This window comes from Populus trichocarpa, chromosome 6 (genome assembly GCF_000002775.5).
Source record: "Populus trichocarpa isolate Nisqually-1 chromosome 6, P.trichocarpa_v4.1, whole genome shotgun sequence".
Lineage (NCBI taxonomy): Eukaryota > Viridiplantae > Streptophyta > Magnoliopsida > Malpighiales > Salicaceae > Populus > Populus trichocarpa.
The window spans coordinates 11,336,731-11,359,971 of record NC_037290.2 but is presented as its reverse complement, the minus strand read 5'-3'; the positions used below and the strand labels follow the sequence as shown (position 1 = coordinate 11,359,971).

The following is a 23,241-nucleotide window of genomic DNA, read 5'->3' as shown; positions in this document are numbered from 1 at the left end:
TTTATTTTATAGGATGACAATTGAAATCATTGTCGAATTGAATATGGTTCCCTACGCCAGGTGCAATTGCTGGATATAGTTTTAAAACGAGATACATAAAGGTTGGAAAATTCCCATTTGTTATTACAAGTGCCGATGGTAAAATTGTGTATATTATAGCACAACGTTGTTATCAACATTTTAAATTAGTACAAGTTGCTACCATTTTCGTATATTTATTATATTTATTGTTTGCATAGGTACTTACATAAATGTTTTTTTTTTGTTTTGTTTTTTTTCTCTTTATGGTTCGATGCCTTGGTCGAAGTTAGAAAGCAGCCAGGAAATTGAGTTGAGATTGTATTTTTTCACACAAATATTCGTAATTGAACCCACCAACTTCTGCCCCATGACATTCAGTGTCCATCATGAAAGCCACAGTTGACAAACACTTGTCGTTTGATTTTGATTGAGAGGCAACCCGACCAACTCAATTTGACTTTTTGCATAAAGAAAGCATGGAGTTTTCTTCTCGATTCAATTTCTTTACGTACGACATGATTAACTTAAAGGAAAATTCGCTATCTAATCCGAATACTTCTCATCCAAGCTGCATGGCACTGTTATTTATAGTGACAATTCACAGATCCTTCAATGACAGTGGATAATCAAATTAAGGTAAATCTGAATAAAAAACCTGTCCTTCCAACTCTATGGAAAGTACTGAAAGAGAATGCCCAGTACATGGTTTTAGCCACAAGGCTTGACTAGTTAAGATTGTACTGCCTATTTGCACGGCAATTGTACAGAGTAAAAAGCCATGGTTTCTTGAGTTGCAATCTGGCCATTTAGGTGGAACCTACAGCACAACCACAGAAAGAAAGAGCAAACGTCTGCTCTGATGGATGGTGATACGTGTTCCTTTAACTTGTATTATTAAGTGACAAAGACAACACTGGTGCTTAAAGTCCACAGGATGAGCCCAGTTGTTCAGCCACGCTATTTCAGTGAAACGTAGACATGGGTGATCAAAATATAAGTCAAGAATCCCAGCAATCATTCGTTTCTGTGATCTACCAACCCAGAACTAGAACCCAAGCAGGCCACCACATGCCCAGAAATCATCTCCTTTTAGTTGACTAGGATCTCTGCTTGAGAAGAACTGCTCCCCCTTGTCACCACCAAGTTCTATGCGCTCGATGTTCTTGAGATGCCACGATGTTTTACCCTCTAAGAATCCTCAGGTGTTTGCACTGTAATTAATTAACAGAATCAGGACGAAGATTATTCAGTTACATCAACAAGTGGCTACAAACACCCAATGAGAACATTGGACTTTTCTTTTGTAAAGAATGATGAAGATGATATGCCAAGCTCAATCCTACTTAAACCCCGTTTGTTTGTTAGAAAGTAGTTTTTTTTGGAAAGTTGTTTTCTTGGAAAGTAAATTCCTGAAAAGTGAATTATTTTCCGATGTTTGGTAGTGTTATGGAAAATGAACTGGAAAATACTTTCCAGTATTTGATTATGTTATGGAAAATGAATTGAAAAATAATTTATTAATGAATTAAATTATTTTTCAAATTTATCTAATATATGAAAATATTAAATATAAATATGTAATCACTTACAATAAAAAAATAAAATCTAAAAAGTATAATGATGAATTTTTTATTATATCCTATATTCATATATAGCTTATTTTATAAAATATAACTATATATATCATATAATATTATAGAGATATAACCTTGTGAAATTTTTCATAAATAAAACCTATTAATATATTTTTTTCAATTTTAAAAGCTTAAAATATGTTTTTTTTTCATATGAAGAAAGCCAAATTAATTTATGGTATTAAATAAGAGTTAGATATTTGGGTTTTTTTGGTATGAAGATTTTTTAAAAGATAAATAAATACAAAAATATTTTGATGGGTTTTTTGGATAAAGATTGTTTTTTTTTACAGGTACAGGCAATTATCCCTTTAATATCCCTTTAATATATATCAAATAAGCATTAAGAAATAAATATAAATATCTTACATCAAACATAGTCATGCATAAATATTAAGTTTTGATGTAATACACATACATATTAGTTCAAATTAACAAACATAAACATGCTAGACCGAATTAAACAAGTAAACATACTTGTCAAATAACAAACGTAAACTTTCTTATCATAGTAAAATCATCTTAGCAATCAGGCATGTAGCAGTGTTGATTCACAAAATTCTAAACCCAAATTTTCCTCAAATTAGCATTTTTTTTCCATAAATGCTTTTGTCAACATTTCATGTTGGACCAAATGATCAAATGCATCCCTAAGAGTGATCTCATCAAAGCCTTCAATTTTCATCACTTCTGTATATAGCTCATTAACATCAAGTTGATTTTTGCTGAGGCTTGAATTGCAAATGCTACATCTCCAATCTTTTTAGACAACTTTTCAACATCATCATCTTCATACATGCGATTTCTCTTCATATGTTGCCTATTTTATGCACTAGAAGAAGATGTCTTTTTTCCTTTTGAAGTTTCTTCATATTCCCCTTCATTTTCAATTGAAATTGATTGCTCTCCAGTATTCTCTTCCAAGTTGACATCAACATATGATTTGGCATAATTTCTAGTTGCCATGTCTTTTCCAACAACAATTGCCATTGCCTCGTGCATATTAAGTTTTTTGTTGAAATACTTGTCATGATTGAGATGTGCCTGTTCATAAAGTTTAGAATATGCAATTTTTTAGTTCCTTGTATAACATTTTGGAAACAAAAGTAAATATAAAAATTACAAATAGTATAATATTTATCATACCTTCACTTCTTCATCATATACATCTTTCGAAACTGTAATCATCTTCAAACAATCATCCCAAACAAAGCCACTTTTATTTTTAAGTTTGGTTATTATTCCCCATTATTTTTTCACAGTTTTGAGATGATTGTCCACATGCTTAGGCACGCATTGCACGTTGAACTTTTCACTAATTTCTGTAGCCACCTTAACAAAAGATTATGCTCTAAAGGTGGAAGAAGGTTTGTTTCCTTTAAGTGCCTCCTCAGCTAATATCTCAAGTAACATGTGAGACATAGGCTTAGACCATGTGAAATGTTTGCCGTTGCATTTTTCATTTTGTGTGGTACTCATTTCTACAAAAAAAAATTATAAATTTATACAAAATATAATCATACAATATTTAGATTTAATAAATTTAATATAAAAAATACAATTAATATTTAAAAGAGAATACATAAAATACATAAGAAATTATAATAAAGTCAACAAACAATCCAAATACATAACAAAGATAATACAAACTCAAGCAAGACATAATAAAAACAAACAAATATAATTTACACTCAATTACTAGTTTCTTTGAGTGTTATAATCATTCCACATGATTGATGCAATTATTTTTCTTTTTGTTATCCACTCCCTATTCTCTTACCTCTCCTCCCGTTGACTTAAGCTGATTGTTCATCTAATTGATTCACTTTCCAAACAGATTTCTTCCATAAGAAAGTCATAAGGATCAACTCCCATTATGTGATTATGAATAATACAACATGCAAGCACAACATCTACTTGTGTTTCATAAGACTAAAAAGATTTTCCATCAATTGATCTAAAACGACTCTTTAAAATACCAAACCCTCGCTCAATAGAGGTTCTCAACGAAGAGTGTCAAAGATTAAATAGCTCATTTTCATTTTCTGGTGAATGTTCTATAAACTCATTCAAGTGATATCGAACTCCACGAAAAGGAGAAATGATTCTTTTTCGAATATCGTAACCAGCATCACCAAGATAATATTTCCCTACAAATTAGAAAAAAAAACCTATTATTATCTCTATCTAATTAAACATTTTATATGTTTATTGCATATAATAATTACTTTATTATATACCTTCTAGAAGTTTTAGACCACTAGGTCTTGATAATGCATCATCTAAAACCCGTGAATCATGTGCACTTCCTTCCCAGCCAGCTAAAACATATATAAACTTCAAATCAAAAGTTATAGCTGCTAAAATATTTTGTGTTGTTCCTTCTTTTCGACCTCGAAACTTTCCTTGAATCTCAACAGGAACATTTACAGGAACATGGGTACCATCAATTACTCACACACAATCCTATATAAACATGAAAAAATAATTTATAACCTTTTCTTCTAAATGTAATTAATTAATGAATAAAAATATTGGTATTGTTCTCATACCTTAAAATAAGGATAGAATCTTTGATTATTCATTATCTCTGCGGGAATTGTATCCCTTTGGTCTATAATAAGATGTTTGTATAACTTAAGAACTGCTTTTAAAACAATTCTAAAGTAAAGATGGATAGTTTCAACAGACCTATAGTATATACCACTAATAAAATGAAATCTTTGGTTTTGGCCTATAATTTGTAAGAACACAATTACTTGCTCCCTAATAGACACATTTTAATTTGATCGTAATAGGTCATGACTTGTGAGAACATCACACAAATTATATAAGACAACTGGTTTTATACGAATTTGTTCAACGCAATGTCTATCACCTTGATTCAAAATGTTATCCATATAGAATTCTCGTTGAGCAATTGCATTTATACGTGGTTCTCTTGGTATATAATTTCTATTTCTTTCTTATTAAATAATAGCTATCCCTGTAGCTATCATAGTTACAGCTGCTCCCATACATGCTGCATGAATAATCTTATTATCCATAACAAGAAAGTGAAGTTTTCTGATAACAAAACCTAAATATTTGGGGAAATAAATATTAAAAAAGCATATAAAATACTTACATAATCAATACAATAAATTATGCTCAAAGAAGCTCATAATGTATAATAGTTATGGCAATAATATTTGATTTCCTAAACAAACAATGCCTTAAAGTATATAATTTAATGAATCTGTATATAACTCATGTTTCACGGTCTTAAGATTTATCTACCAAACCATTTTAGTTTTTCATTACATAACATCACTATATCATCAACTCATATCATCAACGCACATCACGTATATCATCACCATTTTAGTTGCTGATAATGGAAAACGCACATCACGCATATCATCAACTCATTAACAGAGACCCAAACTTTTTTCATCAACAGATTTTCTTGCCAACACCACATATAATCTCAAAATTTACAGGAAAGCATAAGAGAAGGAGAAGGAGAGCCAAAGGTAGCAGATTTGGGAAGGGGACAGATTTGGGATTATCTTCTGGAAATAAGAGTGCTTTTCCATCAGATGGGTCGGGTTCTACTGGAAGAGAAGCAATTGAAGAAAAGGAAAGGAAGATGAAGAGATGGAGTGGAATTGAAAGCAGATCTTTCCAATTAAACAAATTGTCCCTCTTCTATTGTCACTCGTTCACTCCTCAGTGAAGGGGATTTCTTTGGGCAGTGCTCTATTTTTGGGTAAGGCAACTGGGGACATGCTAGAGAGGAAGTTTATCGGAACAGCATGCAAGGGGAGTAGGGAGATCAACTATGAAATTGAAAATGGTTTGGAAAAAATCATAAAAAATGAGCGGGGAGATCAACTAGAATGAGAAACAGAGCATGGGTTTGCTGTGTTTTATTCACAGAAACCAAACAAAATGGGTTTGTTGTGTTTGAATGGTTTTGATGTTTTGTTTAGTTTCTAGAAAAAATACAGACCATGGGTTTGGGTTTGCTGTGTTTGAATGGTTTTGATGTTTTGTTTGGTTTCTGAGAAAAATACAGAGCATGGGTTGCAGCAAATTAAACAAGATAAACCGTGAAAAAAACACAGCAAATTATATCACAAAATTTATGATATTATTATAACTACAGATTAAACAAAAAGATGAAAAGATAAGACAAATAATAAATAGACATTTGAGGAAAAAAAATCACCTGAAAGAAGAGTTGATAGAGATGCTTCAATTGTTCTATAAAGAGATTTGAGAGAGAGGGAGTTAGGGATTTGTATTTTGAACACACGATGTTATGTTTTTTTGTAAACAAAGGAAAGTGTTTTTCTTAGGATAATAAAAGGAAAACACTTTCCTGCTATAAAGCATTAATTTTTTCTTTGACCGGAATTCATTTTTCTTGACCAACTTTCCTTATGTTTACCAAACATAGAAAAATGAGGAAAATGGTTTCCAGAAAAATAAATTCCTGAAAACAAACAAGGCATTAGGGATGATAATTTTTTGGAGAGGTATTCATGAGATCTCATCGAAATAAATGAGTTTATATATATAATGGATATTTAGAATTTAATGAATCGGATATAGATATTTAAATTTTTTATTTTATAAATATTTAATATAAAAATTGATTTTAGTTTTGGGATATGAATACAGATATGATAAAAGAGAGAGATAGATAATTAATGGATTATGTAAGCCCAAAGGCCCAAATATTGTTTCTGCAAGCCCAAAGGCCCAAATATCTACTCCTCAATCATCATATCAATCGGGTCTTCCATTAGATCATGACTTTATATGGATAAGTATGAGAATTAATAATGAGTACAATGTGAGGAAAGCCCTATTCTATGGCTAAATGGAAAATTTTTGTATATCAGTCTATTGATTTTCAATGCTTTCATGTATTAGTTACTCTACACATGTTTTTAACGTTCAAAATTTGTTGTCAAAATAATAAGCGTGCAATTGGAACATAATTCAACCTCTATATTAGATTAAATTTTTAAATGATTTAAGAGATTTTAAAATACATTGACATGATATTAGAGATATTTTTTATTTTAAGTTCAAATATATATATATATATATATAGACACACACACACACACACACACATACCAGCTTATCAATCCATTTGTCAAGATGCTGGGACTTTATAGGTTTTGATCTAGTTCTATATAAGATAAGTAACTTGCCACATATGTTTATAAAAAGTTAATATGATTTTAATTTCAATAAATAAAGCATTTTTGTAGAAAATATCCCATAGTTCTTAGAAAGAAAATGGATGAGAAGTTCTCTTTTCTTTTGTCCTTTCTAATCTACTTATTTGTTGCTTTTAATGGAGTATATCAATAATTAAATCCATGTCAATAGATTTACGTACGTCGTTGAGTTTATTACTGGGATGATTTTTAGAGTTAACTAACTTGTTGATGTGAATATATATATATATAATTCAAGTATGAGAAATTTTTTTTGATATTATTATTAAACTTGAAAATACAGTCATTTTTTTTAAAAAAAACTTACATTAAAACAATTTTTTTTATTAATATATCTCTTATTTATCTTAACAAACACAAGGTTTTTAACTTGAATTATTTTATATATTAAAAAAATATAATTGTTACAAAAAATTAACAAAAAAAACATCAAAATAATATGTTGCGTGAATTAAAGCTAAAAAAATTATAAATATAATAAAATTATTTTCAAAATCTATTTTAAAACTTTAAAAATAAAAAAAACAATTTGAATCGAATTTTCATGAATAATTTATTATTAGTATTATTATTTTCATATCATATGCACAATAATGAAAAAAATATTATAAAAATTTATAATAACATTTAAGAATTATGTAAAATTAAAAATTAAATGAATCTGATAAATGTTTTTTGAATACCAAAAAAATCAAAGAAAAAAAAGTAAAAAGATAAAAAAGAATCAGGCTTAGCACTTGACCCATTAGTAGCAGGCCACACGCATATGGGCCTGAAAGCCAAGCCCGCATGCCTTGCATGTTTTCAGACTTTTATTTTTTAAAAACACAAAATAAACGCAAATGGCAGGTTATTTATTGTCTTAAAAAAAATATTGTCTCCCTCACTTCTAAAACATGCATTCTTTATACACGTTAAGTAATTGAATTACGACATAAAGTTGTTATAATATCAATTAAATAAATATATTAATTAGCTTTATTATTCATATCATCGCTTAAATACAAAAAAAAAAAACTCTTCTTTTTGTCAGAGTCGATAGGTAATATGTCAATTGATATATTTTCAAATATGTTAGCATGACATATATAGTAATAATTGATTTATTAATCATCAAATCAACATATTTATATTATATACACAACAACAACAATCGTTAAGTGGACTTCTGTACAACCATAAGGTGATAGAATCTTAACTTGATAACCATTCCATTATCAATTAAATAAATAAATAAATAATCAAAGCAACTATCCACGGATATCCCAATAAAAATTTATATGGTAAACAAGAACTTTTTGATAAAGTTTTTCATTTTAAAAAGGAAAAACTTCAATGCTGAAAAGTAGAGGTGATTATTTTTGATTCGGTTAGATTTTTATTTATAAAAATAACCAAATTGATTTAAAAAAAAAACAAACTGAAACCAATTCAAACCGACTGGTTTCGATTCAATTATTTTAGAACAAAAACCGAAATTCAACCGACTGGTTTCGGTTCGGTTCGGTTATTTTATATTAAAAATCAAAAAATATATTTTTTTGGGGTTTTTTTTGTAATTTTCAATGGGTTTGGTTTCGATTTGGCTCGGTTTTTTTATTTAGTTTTTCAGTTTCAGGCTTATAAAACCAAAACTGAACCAAACTAATTGCTTTTTTAAATATTCTAATCAGTTTAATCAATTTTTTTTCATGATTTGATTTTCTCGATTATACTTTTTTTTAATTTTTTTAGTTTAATTGATTTTTTACTCACTGTAAAGTTTATTTTATTCAAATTAAAGGGGAAGAAAATAAGAACAGAGGAGGGCATGGTCCACAAGAAAGAAACTGAGGTGTTTGGAGGGCCCATCTAACTCAAATACTGAGAATCAGTTGATCACGTGTACCCAACATAAAGTGCACAACTGCATTAGGATTTTGAGCAAAGCAAAGCGGAGCAAACTGGCTGTCACCATTTGTATCTGGTCTACACAATCTCCATCCAATCCAATCCAATCCATTCTTTCCTTTTCTCGTTTGCATTGCATTGCAGATCTCTCTTCCTTTCCATATTGGATTTACCTTTTTTTGTTTGTTTTATATAATCATAACAGACTGAAGCGAAACCAGCGGTGCAGCCACGAAAAATTTCCTGCCTTGTTAACATTATGTGAAAAATAAAAACATTGATTCTCAAATATTCACTTGCTTTGGGATTTCATAGATAAATATAGGATACTGATTGATAGTTATATAAAAAAAAGGAAAGAGAGAGAGAGCCTGGCCTTCCTTTTTACCCCTCTTTTTTAGAAGGAGAAAATCTCTCTCTTGGTCGCTCTGAGTTCTTTCCCAGCTCCTGAAACCTCCAATTATGGCGTTTCTGCTCCCTTTTCGCAGCATTTGATTTCTCGTCCGGGTACGTTTTTACATATAATCTAATGGCTTTCCATTCAAAACGTTATTACTTTAATCCAAAAGTTGATGATATCTCTCTTTTCTTCGTTTTCATTTATGTGAATCTTCAGGGATCTCTGTTTTTATTTCTCTATGACTTTTTTTTATTATTATTTGTGTATATTCATGGGGCTTAAGATGATGAGGGTCATGATATGAAAGTTGAAATCTTTATTTGAAAGAGAGATTTTTGTTTTACTTACAGATCTTATGTTGATAGTTGTGACAATTGTGGTTGGGAAAATATACAGAATTGGTATGTTTAATGATGGAGGTGAAGATTGTTTTTTGTTTATTAAATTAAATCTTGAGAATTTTCCCAAGTAATAGTAAAAGATTTTTAATGGTAGCCAAGTGGAATGAATGCCAGTCATGGTGAACATTTTTATGAATGCCAACTAATCGTGCAATTTATGCGAGGAATTGAAATTTGTGTCCCAGCACTAGACGGGTCCCATAGTTGGGATTGTTGTGCCTGTTGCAGAGATATTCATTTCATGGTGGTTTTGATTTTCGAAATTATTATTTTCAATTTCTACCTTTGATGGGGTAAGATCACAACTCTTGATGATGTTATGCGTTATCTTTTAGATCTACTGCCTGTATAAACATCGTACAGATCTTCCCATGATTATCTTTTATTATCTATTGGATCATTATTTCTTTTTGAAGGACAGACGTGCGAGTAATTAAATTACTACTGTTTAATAATATAAACAGATCAGTATGTATGTTTCTCTTATCACGCTATAATCAGGCCTCTCTCTTTCTATTTAATTTGTATAGCTAGAACATAACTATGTTTTCGCACTATAGTTCAAAGCAGTGGTCGAAATCATCTTTTAGTTTTCCTCTCGTTGCAGTTTCAGAAACCATAGGGTTCTTTGGCCTGCTCTAAAATCTTCTCTGGTAAGATTTTCAGAACAAAGAAATATGACAGATTTTATCCTCCAACTAGTTGAGGAACATTTCATGTTTTAATTAGCATTTGTGAAGGAAAACCAGTTCTTTGTGTTTCCAAATCACCCTTTAGGCTCTGTAATCTAGATCATTAAATTAATTTATTAATTGTTTAATTTTGTGTTGTTGTTTTCAAATCAAAGCACTTTTAATTAAGATCTGTATGATGTTTATTCCGAGTTCTTATTCTGTGAGAGTGATACAAAGAAATTGGATCGCCTGAGGGAGGTAAAAGTACTGCCAAGTTCTTTTAGTTGTGGTTGTTTAATTCTTGCTTTCACCTGTAAGAGCCTTGGGTTCTGTTCTATGCTCCTGCCTGGCTCTCAACAAATTCTTGTTCCTAAAAGATTGACAAGCATTAGATCGCCAGTTAATCTGTTGTTTCTAGTTCTAAAACTCATGATATTATAACATGGATACCACTTTGTACACTAGAAATTGACCTGATCATCAACTTTGATTGTCTAGTTAATCACAATTTTGAGCACTTTACCAATTATTCTTGTGATGCTGATAATTCTTTGTTCATGAGAATTGGCATGGTACTCAATGAACTTTTCTCCTTGTTTATGACTTTTTATCTACATTTGTATGTTTTATGCATGGAAATGCAGTGGAAGATCATCTGATGCGACTTGTACGTCTGCAATCAAACACTCTGAATTCAATTCTGGGATATTTTTCACTGTTAGTGGTAAATATTTAGAAATGGATGACAATAGTAGCAGCAAGTTGACTGGAATTCGGCAGATTGTTAGGCTAAAGGAAATTCTCCATAAGTGGCAATCTGTAACAATTGGCTCAAAGGAAACCAGCCCTCCCTCTGGTCATCCCTCCAATGGCATTCCACCAGCTGTTAATAAGAGGCTGAACAGTGTTAAGTGTTGCGATTCAGACGAGGACAGTTGCCACAGCCCAGAACCGCCAGCTGACGTACCCAAAGGGTATCTGGCGGTTTACGTTGGACCAGAGCTTCGGAGGTTTATCATCCCGACTAGCTACCTTAGCCACTCCCTGTTCAAGGTTTTGCTGGAAAAGGTTGAAGAGGAGTTTGGGTTTGATCATACTGGTGCGCTTACAATCCCATGTGAGATTGAGACCTTCAAATTTCTCCTAAAGTGCATGGAGAGCCATCCAAAAGACCACGATGATGAAGGGTCAGGTAAGGGTATTTATTTATTTTAAGTTAAAATGTCCTCGCTATCATTAATCGTGATGCATGAATTGCTTGTCTTCAGTATCGTCTCCTCCATCACTGATGATTCCTTGGTGATATTGCAGCTGAAGGTGCTTTAGCTATTGAAGAGTAATCGCCCTGGTCTATTTGGTCCAGATTTTACGACTTACTTCGGATGTAAAGCAGGTTCTCGCAGATATATTTTTTATTGACAAAAAAAAAAAAAAAACATAGGAAATTTTAGTTAGATTTGCAGGTGTGTTTTTGAATTTCATGGGCAGGGATATTAAGCTTTTACCGGTCTGTTCTGTGTGTGTTGGGATGTGATCTTATGTTTTGTATGGGATACAAGACAGACTTGTTTGCTAAGCAAAATTTCATAACTAATAATTGCTATATATCTTATGAAGGTCCACATTCACTACAATTTGTCATAATCTTATGTTTAGACTTCATTGTTTTTGCTCTATAAATGGTTGCCAGACTGTAACATCCGAAAGAATTATAAATGGGAATTCCACCTCTCGGAGGTTTCCTAGGCCAAGTTTGTAATGCCTCTTGCCATTCAATTAATAGCTAGCTTATCGTATTCCATGCACCGTATTCTTTTCAAATATATTCAACACATTAAATATAAAAGAATAAAATGAGATAAAAAAAAACCCGGATGTAAAAAAATTATTCTCGATCAACTCAAGTTAGCATGATAAACCTATAATTTTTAAAATTAAAGTTGAGCTAAGCCAAAATATCTCATCAAACTTATTGTCTAGATTATAAGATTAAAATAACCTGATAAAAAAATAAAAAGAATTATAAAGTTTTTTTTTAAAAAAAAATTCATGCTAACTTTTTCAAACTCGTGATCCAAGTTATTAGACTTGAAGCATCCTATCTGAAAAAACCATGAAGTTCAATTCTCAATTAATCAAATATTGATAGAAGAAATTGAAAAAAAAATAGTTATACAAAAGGATTTTAAAAAATAGGAATTAAAAAAATAAAGATCAAAATTTAAATACAAAATAAATTTTATATTTGATTGAAGGATGAAATTGAAAAAAAAATCAATTTAACAAAAGGATTAGAAAAATCAAAAGAATGAGGATCAACATTGACATAAAAAATAAAAATAAAATTTTGATTGAAGGGTTAAATTGAAAAGAATAATAACTTTTACAAAAGGGTTTAGAAAAAAATTGAAAATCAAAACAATAAAGATCAAATTGAAAAACATAATACCATCAATTTGGATTAAAGGGTGAAATTGAAAACCAATAAAACTTTTACAAAATAGACAAGAAAAAAAATAGAAATCAAAAGAATAAGGACCAAATTGAAAAATATAATATTTGGTAAATTGGGATTGAAGGACAAAATTAAAAACAAATAGAACTTCTACAAAAAAGACCAATAAAAAAACTAGAAATAAAAAGATTAAGGACTTAAGTTGAAATACCAACAACAAAGAGGGTCAAGTTGTAATGTTTGGGGAAGGAAAGAGAAAAAAAAGAAGAAAAAAAGCTCACCTACGACCATAGGCGGAGGTATGGCAAAGGCTGGGGTGGGCTTTAGCCCAGGTCAAGATTTTATCAATATTTTTTGACTAGTTTTATGTAAAATAAATTCGTAATTTTCAATTAAATTATCAAAAAATTCTGAAAATTTGCGTGGAGCCTTTTAATATTATGCTTTAGCTTGGGTTAAAATTTCAGAATTTTTGGAGAAATTTAGAAATTTGATGAAAAATCACAATTTGACCAGTTTTACGTTATTGGACGTAATTTTCAATCCAACCATCAGATCGAGCTGAAATTTTACGAGGAATCTTAAAATATGTTGAATAAAATCTGGTTAAAATTTTAGAATGAACGGAGCTTGGTAGTGCTAAAAAAAAAAGGACCGTCAAATAAAAGCAAAATGACTCATTAAGAGTAAAATAGTTATTTGCCATTAAAAAATAAAACAAATCAGCTCCTCCTTTCTTTTATATGTTTCCGACTGGGCAGAAGCAGAATAAAAAAAATAAAAAAAAGAAAAGGCGAGAGATAAATAGAAAAAAGTAAGGGAAAAACATAAAAAAAAATCTAAGAAAAAAAATAAAAAAAGTGAAAGAATAACCTCGTAAATTTACAAAGTTCAACTTATAAAACACTAATCTAGGGAAGAATCAAGTGAAGGAAGGAGGAAATGAAAGAGGAAAAAAATTTAATTACTTTGTTTTTTAGTTGACATGAGATTGTTATTTTATCCCGGTTGAGGGGTTGTTACAATATCAATTCAGATTCGATTATAGATGAATTATATTCCACAAAACATCAAAGGATGTAACTTTAATAGTGAGTTTATTTTTACTTTCGCTTTAATTTTATATACTTTTAAATTTATTTTTTAATATTTTGGGTAGTGTATTTGAATTAAAACTTTATTGTTAACTTCAAAAATTCATGTATATGAATTAATAATCAATCTTAAAAAATATTTATATATTTATTTAATAGCCCAGGATAAAAAAAATTCATGGCTCCGTCCTTACCTACGACAAACCAAACCACCACCACCTACATGCATCGCTCCAACAGGAAAATGACACAAAGACGCTTCTAACAATATGATGGAAGGATATTTTTGGATTCCAAGACTCATGTTGTTCAAAGTGCGCGGATGTCTCCAACATGCCTTCGAGTGTTGGACACGTACCTGATTTTTTTTTTTTTTGTTTATATACATATAGCCAAATACCAATTGCTTCTAAGCCGACCTGGACAAAAAATCATGGTGAAATAGACAAAAAAAACCCTTTGAGGTTAGTTTTAATTTTGATTTCCAATAGTATTTTAGTTATTTCACTGTACTTTGATTTTTTTTATTAGTTTTTATATTTGTTCAAGTACAAGATTACCCCTTATCTTATATGATAATAATGAAAAACTATCCTGATAGTACCAAATTTTCCATTGATATTAGTATCGAAATTTTTACTTATAAAGGTATTTTGATCTTTTCACTATGCTTTTAAAATAAAAAAAGATTTACTTCTGTCTATCAATTTGATAATGACTAATACCCCATATAAAAATATTTTAATACCCCCAATAATAGCTAAGTTTAAGTTTTTAATTCTAAAAGAAAAATTATTATTCCATTGTTCCAATCTACCGTAACCTTAAACATGCAGTTACAGTGTTTTTCCAGTAACGTTTAGCTTTTCTTAATGAGATGCTGAAGTTGCCTACATTTGGTATTGTTTATTACATTTGTAAACTAAGTAGTGCTCTGGATGCCATTTGAACGCAGACTCAGGATTTTTTATGGGCATCAAGGCCATGTGAGATAATATTTAATATTCTAAGCATTTTTTTATGGCTCTCTCTTCAGTCTCATGGATGAGGTGGCTGTGTCTTCCTCGTGAACAAATTTGTAGTTTATTTCTGAGGAACCAGCTCCCTTGAATAATTTATTCAGTGGTCTGCGCCTCTCTTTCTCTGTATCTCAAGCAAGCACATGATTCCATGATTAGCACCCCGACATGATAGCAAGCAACAAGGATATGATCTTCCTCTCTGAACCAAGCAATACACAAAACACCTCGCGGATTGGAGTGTTTTTTTTTGGAAAACTAGTATGATTTTTAAAAAATAGCACTTATTTTCGAAAGCGTAACGATACAATTTATAAACTGTGCTGTTCCAAACAGAAAAACGCAGTGCTGAATATCACAACAACCTGTATAATTTCTTAGGCTATGCTAAGTTTTTTTTTTCTAAGAAGATTTTCAGAGGAACATGCTTATAAACTGTTGTCTTCGTCTCCCATGTTTCAAAATGTAATGAAAAGGACGATGTGGATACTACCAGCTCGGTTTGTTTTTGCATTTCAAATGTGATTTTGAAAAAAATTAAAATTTTTTTGCTATAAATTAATATTTTTTTGTATTTTTAAATCATTTTGATGTGCTGATATCAAAAATAATTTTAAAAAAATAAAAAATATATATTATTTTGATAGATTTCTGAGTGAAAAACACTTTAAAAATCAACCGCAACCGCACTCTAAACAGCCTTCAACTATTTAAGAAACTTGAACATTTTGCCCTCTTGTCCTTAGGCCTTAGCCCCCTTCCATGAAAAGTCTTCAACTAGCTTTTAATTTCCAGCCTCGACATAAATTTTAAGAACCAATGCCACTGTTCATTTGGTAGATTCTGTCTCCTCATCCTGTTGCTTCTCCAGGCAAGACTGTGGATGGATCCCCGGAAGCTGCTGCTCCCAAAGCAATTGTTTTTTTTTCGAGGTTGCGCTTGGCAACGGCACAGCCTAAAAGATTACACTCTAATTTTTTTTTTTTTTTTTTTTGCCTCGTTCTTTGAGTTATGCTATTTCTCAAAAAAATTAAACTGTGCTAGTTTTTCAACAACTTCCTGGGACAAGAGAAAAACAGCGGAACAATGCGTGTCTGGTATTTTTATATTTTTATAAAAGGGGGCGAACGACATTAGCAAGTGTTTTGGATAGTTAACAAACTTTTAAAAATTATTTTTGTAAAACAATATAGGTACAAAAACATTTAGAAAATTAGCATAGCTGAGAGTGTCACAATTAACTTCTATGATAATTGGTATTTGTGACATGCAAGTAGGAAATATCATCTGCAATTTCATTATTGCATATATCATTTGTGATACGAGAGTCGCAGATACCAATTGCAACTTGCGTGTTGCCAATGGTATCTACGATTCCTCTAACAAAAGCATCCTTGAGCAATCTATTTTGCCATTAACTCCATGTAAAAGAAAAAAACAGCAATTCACACAATCACAAATAACAAGTTTTCCAGCATCAAAACAAAATTTACATAAGTAGCACATAACATATTCAATCGTAAATAGAAAAATTTAGACTGATGATTAACACAACATAACATTTTAATAAAAATTAAATTAATTTACATCTATTCATAATTCTCATAACATATAATAACATGAAACTATATCTAATAATCTCCCTAGCTCGTAAAAAGGCCTGAAGCACTTGTGGACGAGCTTGGAGTACTCGTGTACGAAACCAGAGCACTTGTGTATAGGTCTGGAGCATCACCCCTACTTGTCCAACTCGAGGACATGTCTGTAATATCCATGTAGGTGTGAGGAGAACCAATAACATCCTAGCTCGAGGATGGACCTGGGTCACTTGTGGACAGACCTGGGATGCTTGTGGACGGGCTTGAGATGCTCGTGGATGAACCAGCATCCCCAACACTCTAGTGATAAGCAATCTCACATTTCGATAATGCCGCTTCAAGACGCTCAACTTCTTGAAGTCTACCATGACATAAATTGAGTGTATTGTTTGCCAAAATACATTCCTTCTCATTGACACTTTCACAGATAGTCGTTGCTGCTTTTCGAGCTTCCCGTGCTAAGTAATTAATCTATATATATACATTAAAAACCAATAAGTAGTCATCATCTATAATAAAATTAATCTGGTATTTAATAAATGTAAAATATTATTATATATCAATCGATTTTGTTTGGGCATAATGCATCGGATTTTGTGGACGTCTCATAAAATGTTACCAAGTTGGTGTAATAAAGCAGCGCGTAATTGACAAATACCATGTCATGTAGGTATCTATATTAATCATCGGATGCCGCTCCTGAAAAACATAATCTCTCCTAACATCCTAGAGATACGTGTAAGATGCATGAATTACCAAACAGTTATGTGGAATCCATATAGGGGATAGGGCCTTAGTTGCTGCAACTACACGTGAGGGTTTTTATTAGTCTACAATCTTAAGAGATGCTACAGAACTAGTGAAGAGATTTTATAAGTTTCAGCGGTTTGCTCCGGTCACTCGCCAACCCTCTACTAAGCTAACCCTAATTTCCTTTATATGACCTTTCTCACAATGGGGAATGTATATATTAGGACCATTCTCAAAAGCCTATGGAAGAAGACAATTCATTTTGGTAGTTGTAAACTACTTCACGAACTAGGTAGAGACAGAGGCCCTAGCAGAGATAACTACTATGAAGGTTATCTCTTTTTTATAGAAGAATATCTTTTGTAAATTTAGATTTCCATGCGTGCTCATTACTGATGATAACATCATGTTTGAAAATAGAAAGATGAGAGAGCAATGTCAGATATTCAAGATTGAGCATAGGTTTTCCTCGGTCTCCCATCCTCAGATAGATGATCAAGCTAAACTCATCAACAATATATTATTAAATGGGTTAAAGAAAAGGAAAGTTGGCACCAAAATGGAATGGATCATTTAGAGTAACAAGGGTGATTAAGTCTAACACTTATCACCTTGGACTCACCAACATAATCAATAACAAAATAATTTGTTTGTAATTCCATCATAGATGTTCTTAACGAGTTTTTAGATTTGCCGATTGAATCAACGATGAAAATTACTATCAGTTATTTCATTGTTGATTCTGCCAGTAACATTCGCAACCTGGCCGATGAATGAGCAATGAAAATATTTGTCGTTAATTGTTATACCGATGGTTTTGCTAATAGAATGAAAATATTTTTCATTAACAGATTGGTCAATAATTATTACATTGATGGTGTGAATGATATGTCGGAATTTTAATTATCTAATAGAAATGCCAATGGACATCAAAACCCTAGCGATAAGCTAACCGATGATATTAATCTATTAAAAATGCTATCGGTAATTAAAACGCCAATGGACGTCACACATAAATGATGATGAAATATTACATTAGTGTTTAACAATTTTTAGTTTGTGTCATTAGTTAAAAAAATTCAATTAAAACTATCAACCTTTTAAGTTTGAAATCTGAACTTGCTCGTCTCCAAACATTTTGTTTTTAAGTAAGAAACAACAACGAAGCCTAAGGGGCTCAAACTATTAAGGTTTAAAGTGAAGTGAGAGGCTGGGAAGATTTATTTATTTCAGAAATAACTTCTTGTGTTAAATGGGTATAAAATACCTTTAGTTTTTTTTTTTAAAAAAAAATGATGATATGGAAAGACTTAAAATTTGTTTACCAATAAATTGGAGAGAAGTAACCATTTTTCTTTTTTTTAAAATTGATTATGAAAAGAGATCTCTTTTCCTCGTACTAGCAACGAGCAAGGGCCTATTCATTAATTTCCATGTAACCCGGATTAGGCAGGCCATCTTGAAAATACTCCATTTTTTCCCGTTACAAAGAGGGAAATGAAGACAGTTCTAAACGTCGGAAGTGAACACCTCAAATAGCAACAAAAAAACAAGATAAGTGTGCAGACCCAGCATAGAGTCATGTGCTATATTTGCCGACCAATCGGCTATTGAATTAGCATGACCTAATAACCTCTTGATGGCTAGAATTGTTCATACTAATTTTGGAAGCATGTCTCAAGCCAAAAATCAATTTTAGGCAATGCAATAAATCATCAAGAACATTCACAAAAAATCTTCTCAAAATTCCAAAGACACCATCATCCCTAACACCCACATAAGCATTCCTGATAGTTCTCCTCCGATCATGGACATCTAAGAAACGCCTGACCTCCAAGGCAATTAAGCTCTATCAATAACCGAGATAAACCACATGTTTATCTAAAACAGAAACCATACATGTAGTAGCATTGTAGTATCAAATCATAAGTCTTGAAATGAAACGATCATTCTCTTCTTTTGCATTACTTTTGATCACATTACAAGCTATCCAAACCATTCCCACAGCAATCTCCACGACCAAACTCGTCCCTGCAGACATCTCAAAAGTAAAAGCATGGGTTGCTAAGAACATCAATGACTTTAATGATCGAAAATCCAATGACTCCAAAGGGATTCCACGCATTGTTTTGGATGAGCTTTTGGCCTCGGCCGAGGACAGGCTGAGGTTGATAAGGGTGGCGAAGGATGGTTTCGCTGATTTTACAACTATTTCTGATGCCTTGGAGACCATTCCAAAGGACAACAAGCGAAGAACAATTATTCAGATTGGTGGGGGTGAGTATTGGGAGAAAATCACAATTAAATGCAATAAGCCGTTTATTACATTTTATGGGGATCCGATGGATATACCAAGAATTGTGTTCAATGGCACCGCTTCCCAGTATGGAACGATCTATAGCGCAACCGTGGCCATAGAGAGCGATTACTTCATGGCCGTCAATGTGGCATTTGTGGTAATTCATTTTCTTTCCTTCCTGTTAAATGGTTGCTATGCATAAGCATTTTGGCATTCATAATGGTGGAGAAGGGAGCACTAATTAGGTTTTTCTGTACGAATAATCATATCCCAGAAAAAGAAAGAGAAGAAAAGCGCTAGTATTGAGGTAGAGTTACCTTGCAAATGTAAATCAAACATCCAAAATTCGAAAAAACTGTATATTATATAGTAAAATACTCATTTCAATAGTTTAAATACTCGTTAGTTGTCCTTTCTTTAATTTGTCTTAAGGGATTTATCAGTGGCCACCAGCATGCCATGGTTGTTTTAACGGATGGCTACCATCTTATATGTGTGTGTGAGAGAGGTATCTTTTATTAATTCTACTTATTATTGCTTGTAGAATTCGGCTCCGTTGCCAAATGTCAATAGAACTGGTGGGCAGGCAGTGTCCATGAGAATATCTGGAGATAAAGCAGCGTTTCATAACTGCAAGTTCATTGGGTTTCAGGACACTTTATGTGATGATAGAGGCAGGCATTTCTTCAAGGACTGCTATGTCCGTGGAACTGTTGACTTCATTTTTGGAAACGGAAAATCCCTCTACTTGGTACTCCCTGTTCCTTTAATTACTCTCTTGACGACGTCATATATACTACTAATAAGAAAACCCAACAAACTAAAATCTCAATAAACTTCGACAAAAATCTCAAGCCTGATTAAAATTTGAAGACAACTCATTCATAGGTTGATATTCAGCCTGAGAGTGTGCGAAATCCAACAGTGTAGCTGCCATTTCACCATCGAAACTCAGTCCCCAACACCACAATTTCCAAATTGGCATTTCTGAAAGAGCATTCATTTCCTTTTAGAAATAGCCAAAATCCCACACATCATTTTCAAATTCCCATTACAGTGAAAGAACATTTCCTTTTAGTTTTTTGTTTACTGGTTACTAATTAGGGGGTGTCGATGAATTAATTATACAGAACACAACTATTGATTCTGTAGCGGAAGGTACTGGGGTGATCACAGCTCAAGCGCGGGAACATGTCACCGAGGACAGTGGATTCACCTTCATCCATTGCAACTTAACTGGTTTAGGCAACAACACTTACCTCGGCCGTGCATGGAAGCAGAGACCAAGGGTTGTGTTCGCTTACACTTACATGGGCCACCTGATTAACGATGAAGGATGGTCCACCTGGAAGTTCCCTGAGCGTGAAGGGTACGCATCAGCATCTTTTCCCTCTTTTTCAGATTTTAAATTAATAGATTAATGTTTTTGATGAATCAGGACTGTATATTATGGAGAGTACAAGTGCGCTGGACCAGGTTCTAGCTCCTTCGGCCGAGTTCCATACACGAAGTCATTATCTAAAGCAGAAGCAAAACCCTTCCTGAGCATGACTTACATCAATGGAAACAAGTGGCTAATTCCACCACCCAAGTTTCCTTGATCATTTATTTACGCCCGCACCAAATTAACACAACCTCAGATGAGATCTTGTATCCATCCCTGTTTATCATTTTTCTTTGTTGCATTGACTTTAACCAGTTGAAAAGGTTGTCATAAGAGTCCAAACCAATGGAATTTCGGAATTACCACTGATATTTCGCACACAATGCTGTGAGGATTTATTTGAATTTATTTTTTTATTTAATTATATTATAATAAAAATAAATATTAACGTGAAAGACAACATATACAAAATTACGAAAGCGAAATATATTTTTTTCGTTAAAATATTTAAAAAAAATCAAGTAATTTTTTTATTTTCACAAAAAAATATTTTTCTATCAGTAAGAAGCATTGTATTGTTTTTTAAGTGAATTCTTAATATGATCATGAAACAGAGTTTCAATTAAATAATTAAAAACAATTATGAATCAATTATTATTAGACAAGTGTATGAAAAACAAATCTAAGAACATTAACGAGAAATTATTTTAAAAAAAAATAAATACTTTATTCTTATTTATTTTAATAAAACAATTATTTCAATAAAATCTATATATTAAGCTAATTTATAATTATTCATAAAAAAATCAATAATATCATCATAAAAAATCCTAATCTTCTTTAAAATAATAGTATAATTGGATATTTGCTTAAATATTATTTTAATAAATTAATTTAAAGATTTTTTCTTTCAATGGGCAAACAACACTTCGTTGCCCCTAAATTCTTTTATATAGCGGATGACACGTTTTCTAATTGACTTTCTAGCAAGCTTTGGTTGCTGAAAAGTCAGGATGTATTTATTTTTTTTTGTCTCTGAAAATATAATATTCAAAATGTTTTCACTTAAAAATACTTAAAAATATCTTATGAATCATGATAAATCAATTTCAAATACCATAAAAAACCTAAAAATTAAAAATTAAATGAATAAAAATATATTTATAAGTCTCGATATACTTTTCACAACATATTCTAAGATAAATATCACTTATATTCAACCCCTCACTTCAAGAATAACCTTTTAACACAAAAACTAACCTTTTTGTGGATAGAATACGGTTAACTAATAATTTTCTTTTTTTTCTATAATTTTTTGCTGACTCTCTATATCCTCTTATATTTTAGGGACTATAGTGTAAAATAAATAAAGTTCAGGATTAAAATGTGAAGCTCTCAGAACATTGGGATCAAAAATAAAAAAGTTAAATTTGGTTTATCGTATTTGGTTCCCATGAACAATAAAAAAGAAAAATAGGGGTGGTGTTTTTTATTTTTAGGTTAAATTTGGTATTTGTTGTGTTATTTTTTAAATTGATAAAGTTAAATTCTATTTTGAAAAATCAAGCATCATTTAATTTAGAGATATATTTTTTGACACCATGAATATATATTAAAAAAACAAATTAATAATAAAAATAAGATAATTTATGTAAGACTAAAAAAATAACTCGGGTGCTATGGTGAAATGAACTAGAAAACACTGTTTTGAATTTTGTATTTCTTGTAATGTCTTTTGTGAGAAATGAAAAATTAATACCTTTATTTATTCAATTTTTATAATAAAGTGCACCAATATTTAATTATTTTTATTTGAGTGTCTGTAGTGTTTTTTGTTTTCAATCAAGTGTCTCTATTTGTACTTTTTTGTTTAAATGTTTGTGCATAACAAATTAGTAATAAAAACAGGATAATTTTGATACAAAATACAAACAGGAAATTTTAACAATATAGTTTTCATTTCAATTCAATCCTAAGTAAATAAAAAATGACCAACACTCCACTAAATCACCCTAACCCTAAATACCAACGACAAAATGTTTCAGCTGGCTATTATGCAAAAAGAAAAAGAAAAAAAAAAAGGATATTGATAGTAATCTAGACAACTACTTTGAGGACCATTCAATATTTGCTTCACCAGCTGGGCAATGCTAGTTTTCATAGTTCATCACTAGATTAATCATCCACACAATACTATGGTCGGATCAAATTTTTCTTGAATGTAAAAAAAATATTCAAATGTTGCTAATATCTTTTTTCTAGTGCAAAAAAAGTTAACCATGTGGGAGTTGACATGATATAACCCGGTTGATTTTATGAATCCAAAACCAACCTGAACAACCTATAAAAATATAGTTTGGCTTAAAAAAATATCAAGATGAC

General features: G+C 31.3%; 2 protein-coding genes across 3 annotated transcripts; both read left to right on the top strand.

Annotated features, from left to right (window-relative positions):
- Nucleotides 1–8,789: 8,789 nt before the first annotated feature.
- LOC18100288 (protein SMALL AUXIN UP-REGULATED RNA 10) lies at nt 8,790–11,894 on the top strand. Of its 2 annotated transcripts, none has more exons than XM_024603440.2 (3): nt 8,790–9,292; nt 10,905–11,452; nt 11,529–11,894. In XM_024603440.2, exons 2-3 carry the CDS (start codon nt 10,999–11,001, stop codon nt 11,561–11,563), a joined length of 489 nt encoding a protein of 162 aa, XP_024459208.1. In that variant the 5' UTR covers nt 8,790–9,292; nt 10,905–10,998; the 3' UTR covers nt 11,564–11,894. The 2 variants fall into 2 exon arrangements, with proteins under 2 accessions (XP_024459208.1, XP_006381568.1); XM_006381506.3 differs by having other exon boundaries at nt 8,795–9,292; nt 11,572–11,894.
- Nucleotides 11,895–18,883: 6,989 nt separating this feature from the next.
- On the top strand, nt 18,884–21,242 carry LOC18100287 (putative pectinesterase 63). Its single transcript, XM_006381505.3, has 4 exons — nt 18,884–19,632; nt 20,020–20,226; nt 20,606–20,844; nt 20,914–21,242. The coding sequence occupies exons 1-4, from the start codon at nt 19,114–19,116 to the stop codon at nt 21,074–21,076; spliced, it is 1,128 nt and encodes a 375-aa protein (XP_006381567.2). The 5' UTR covers nt 18,884–19,113; the 3' UTR covers nt 21,077–21,242.
- The last annotated feature ends 1,999 nt before the right edge of the window (nt 21,243–23,241 follow it).

Excerpts from the sequence above, each read along its gene's own strand:
- LOC18100288 (XM_024603440.2), top strand. The coding sequence starts at position 10,999 with ATGGATGACAATAGTAGCAGCAAGTTGACTGGAATTCGGCAGATTGTT. Across the intron at positions 11,453-11,528 it reads CCACGATGATGAAGGGTCAG|TATCGTCTCCTCCATCACTG; the intron begins GTAAGGGTATTT and ends GCTTGTCTTCAG.
- LOC18100287 (XM_006381505.3), top strand. The coding sequence starts at position 19,114 with ATGAAACGATCATTCTCTTCTTTTGCATTACTTTTGATCACATTACAA. Across the intron at positions 19,633-20,019 it reads CCGTCAATGTGGCATTTGTG|AATTCGGCTCCGTTGCCAAA; the intron begins GTAATTCATTTT and ends TATTGCTTGTAG. Across the intron at positions 20,845-20,913 it reads AAGTTCCCTGAGCGTGAAGG|GACTGTATATTATGGAGAGT; the intron begins GTACGCATCAGC and ends TTGATGAATCAG.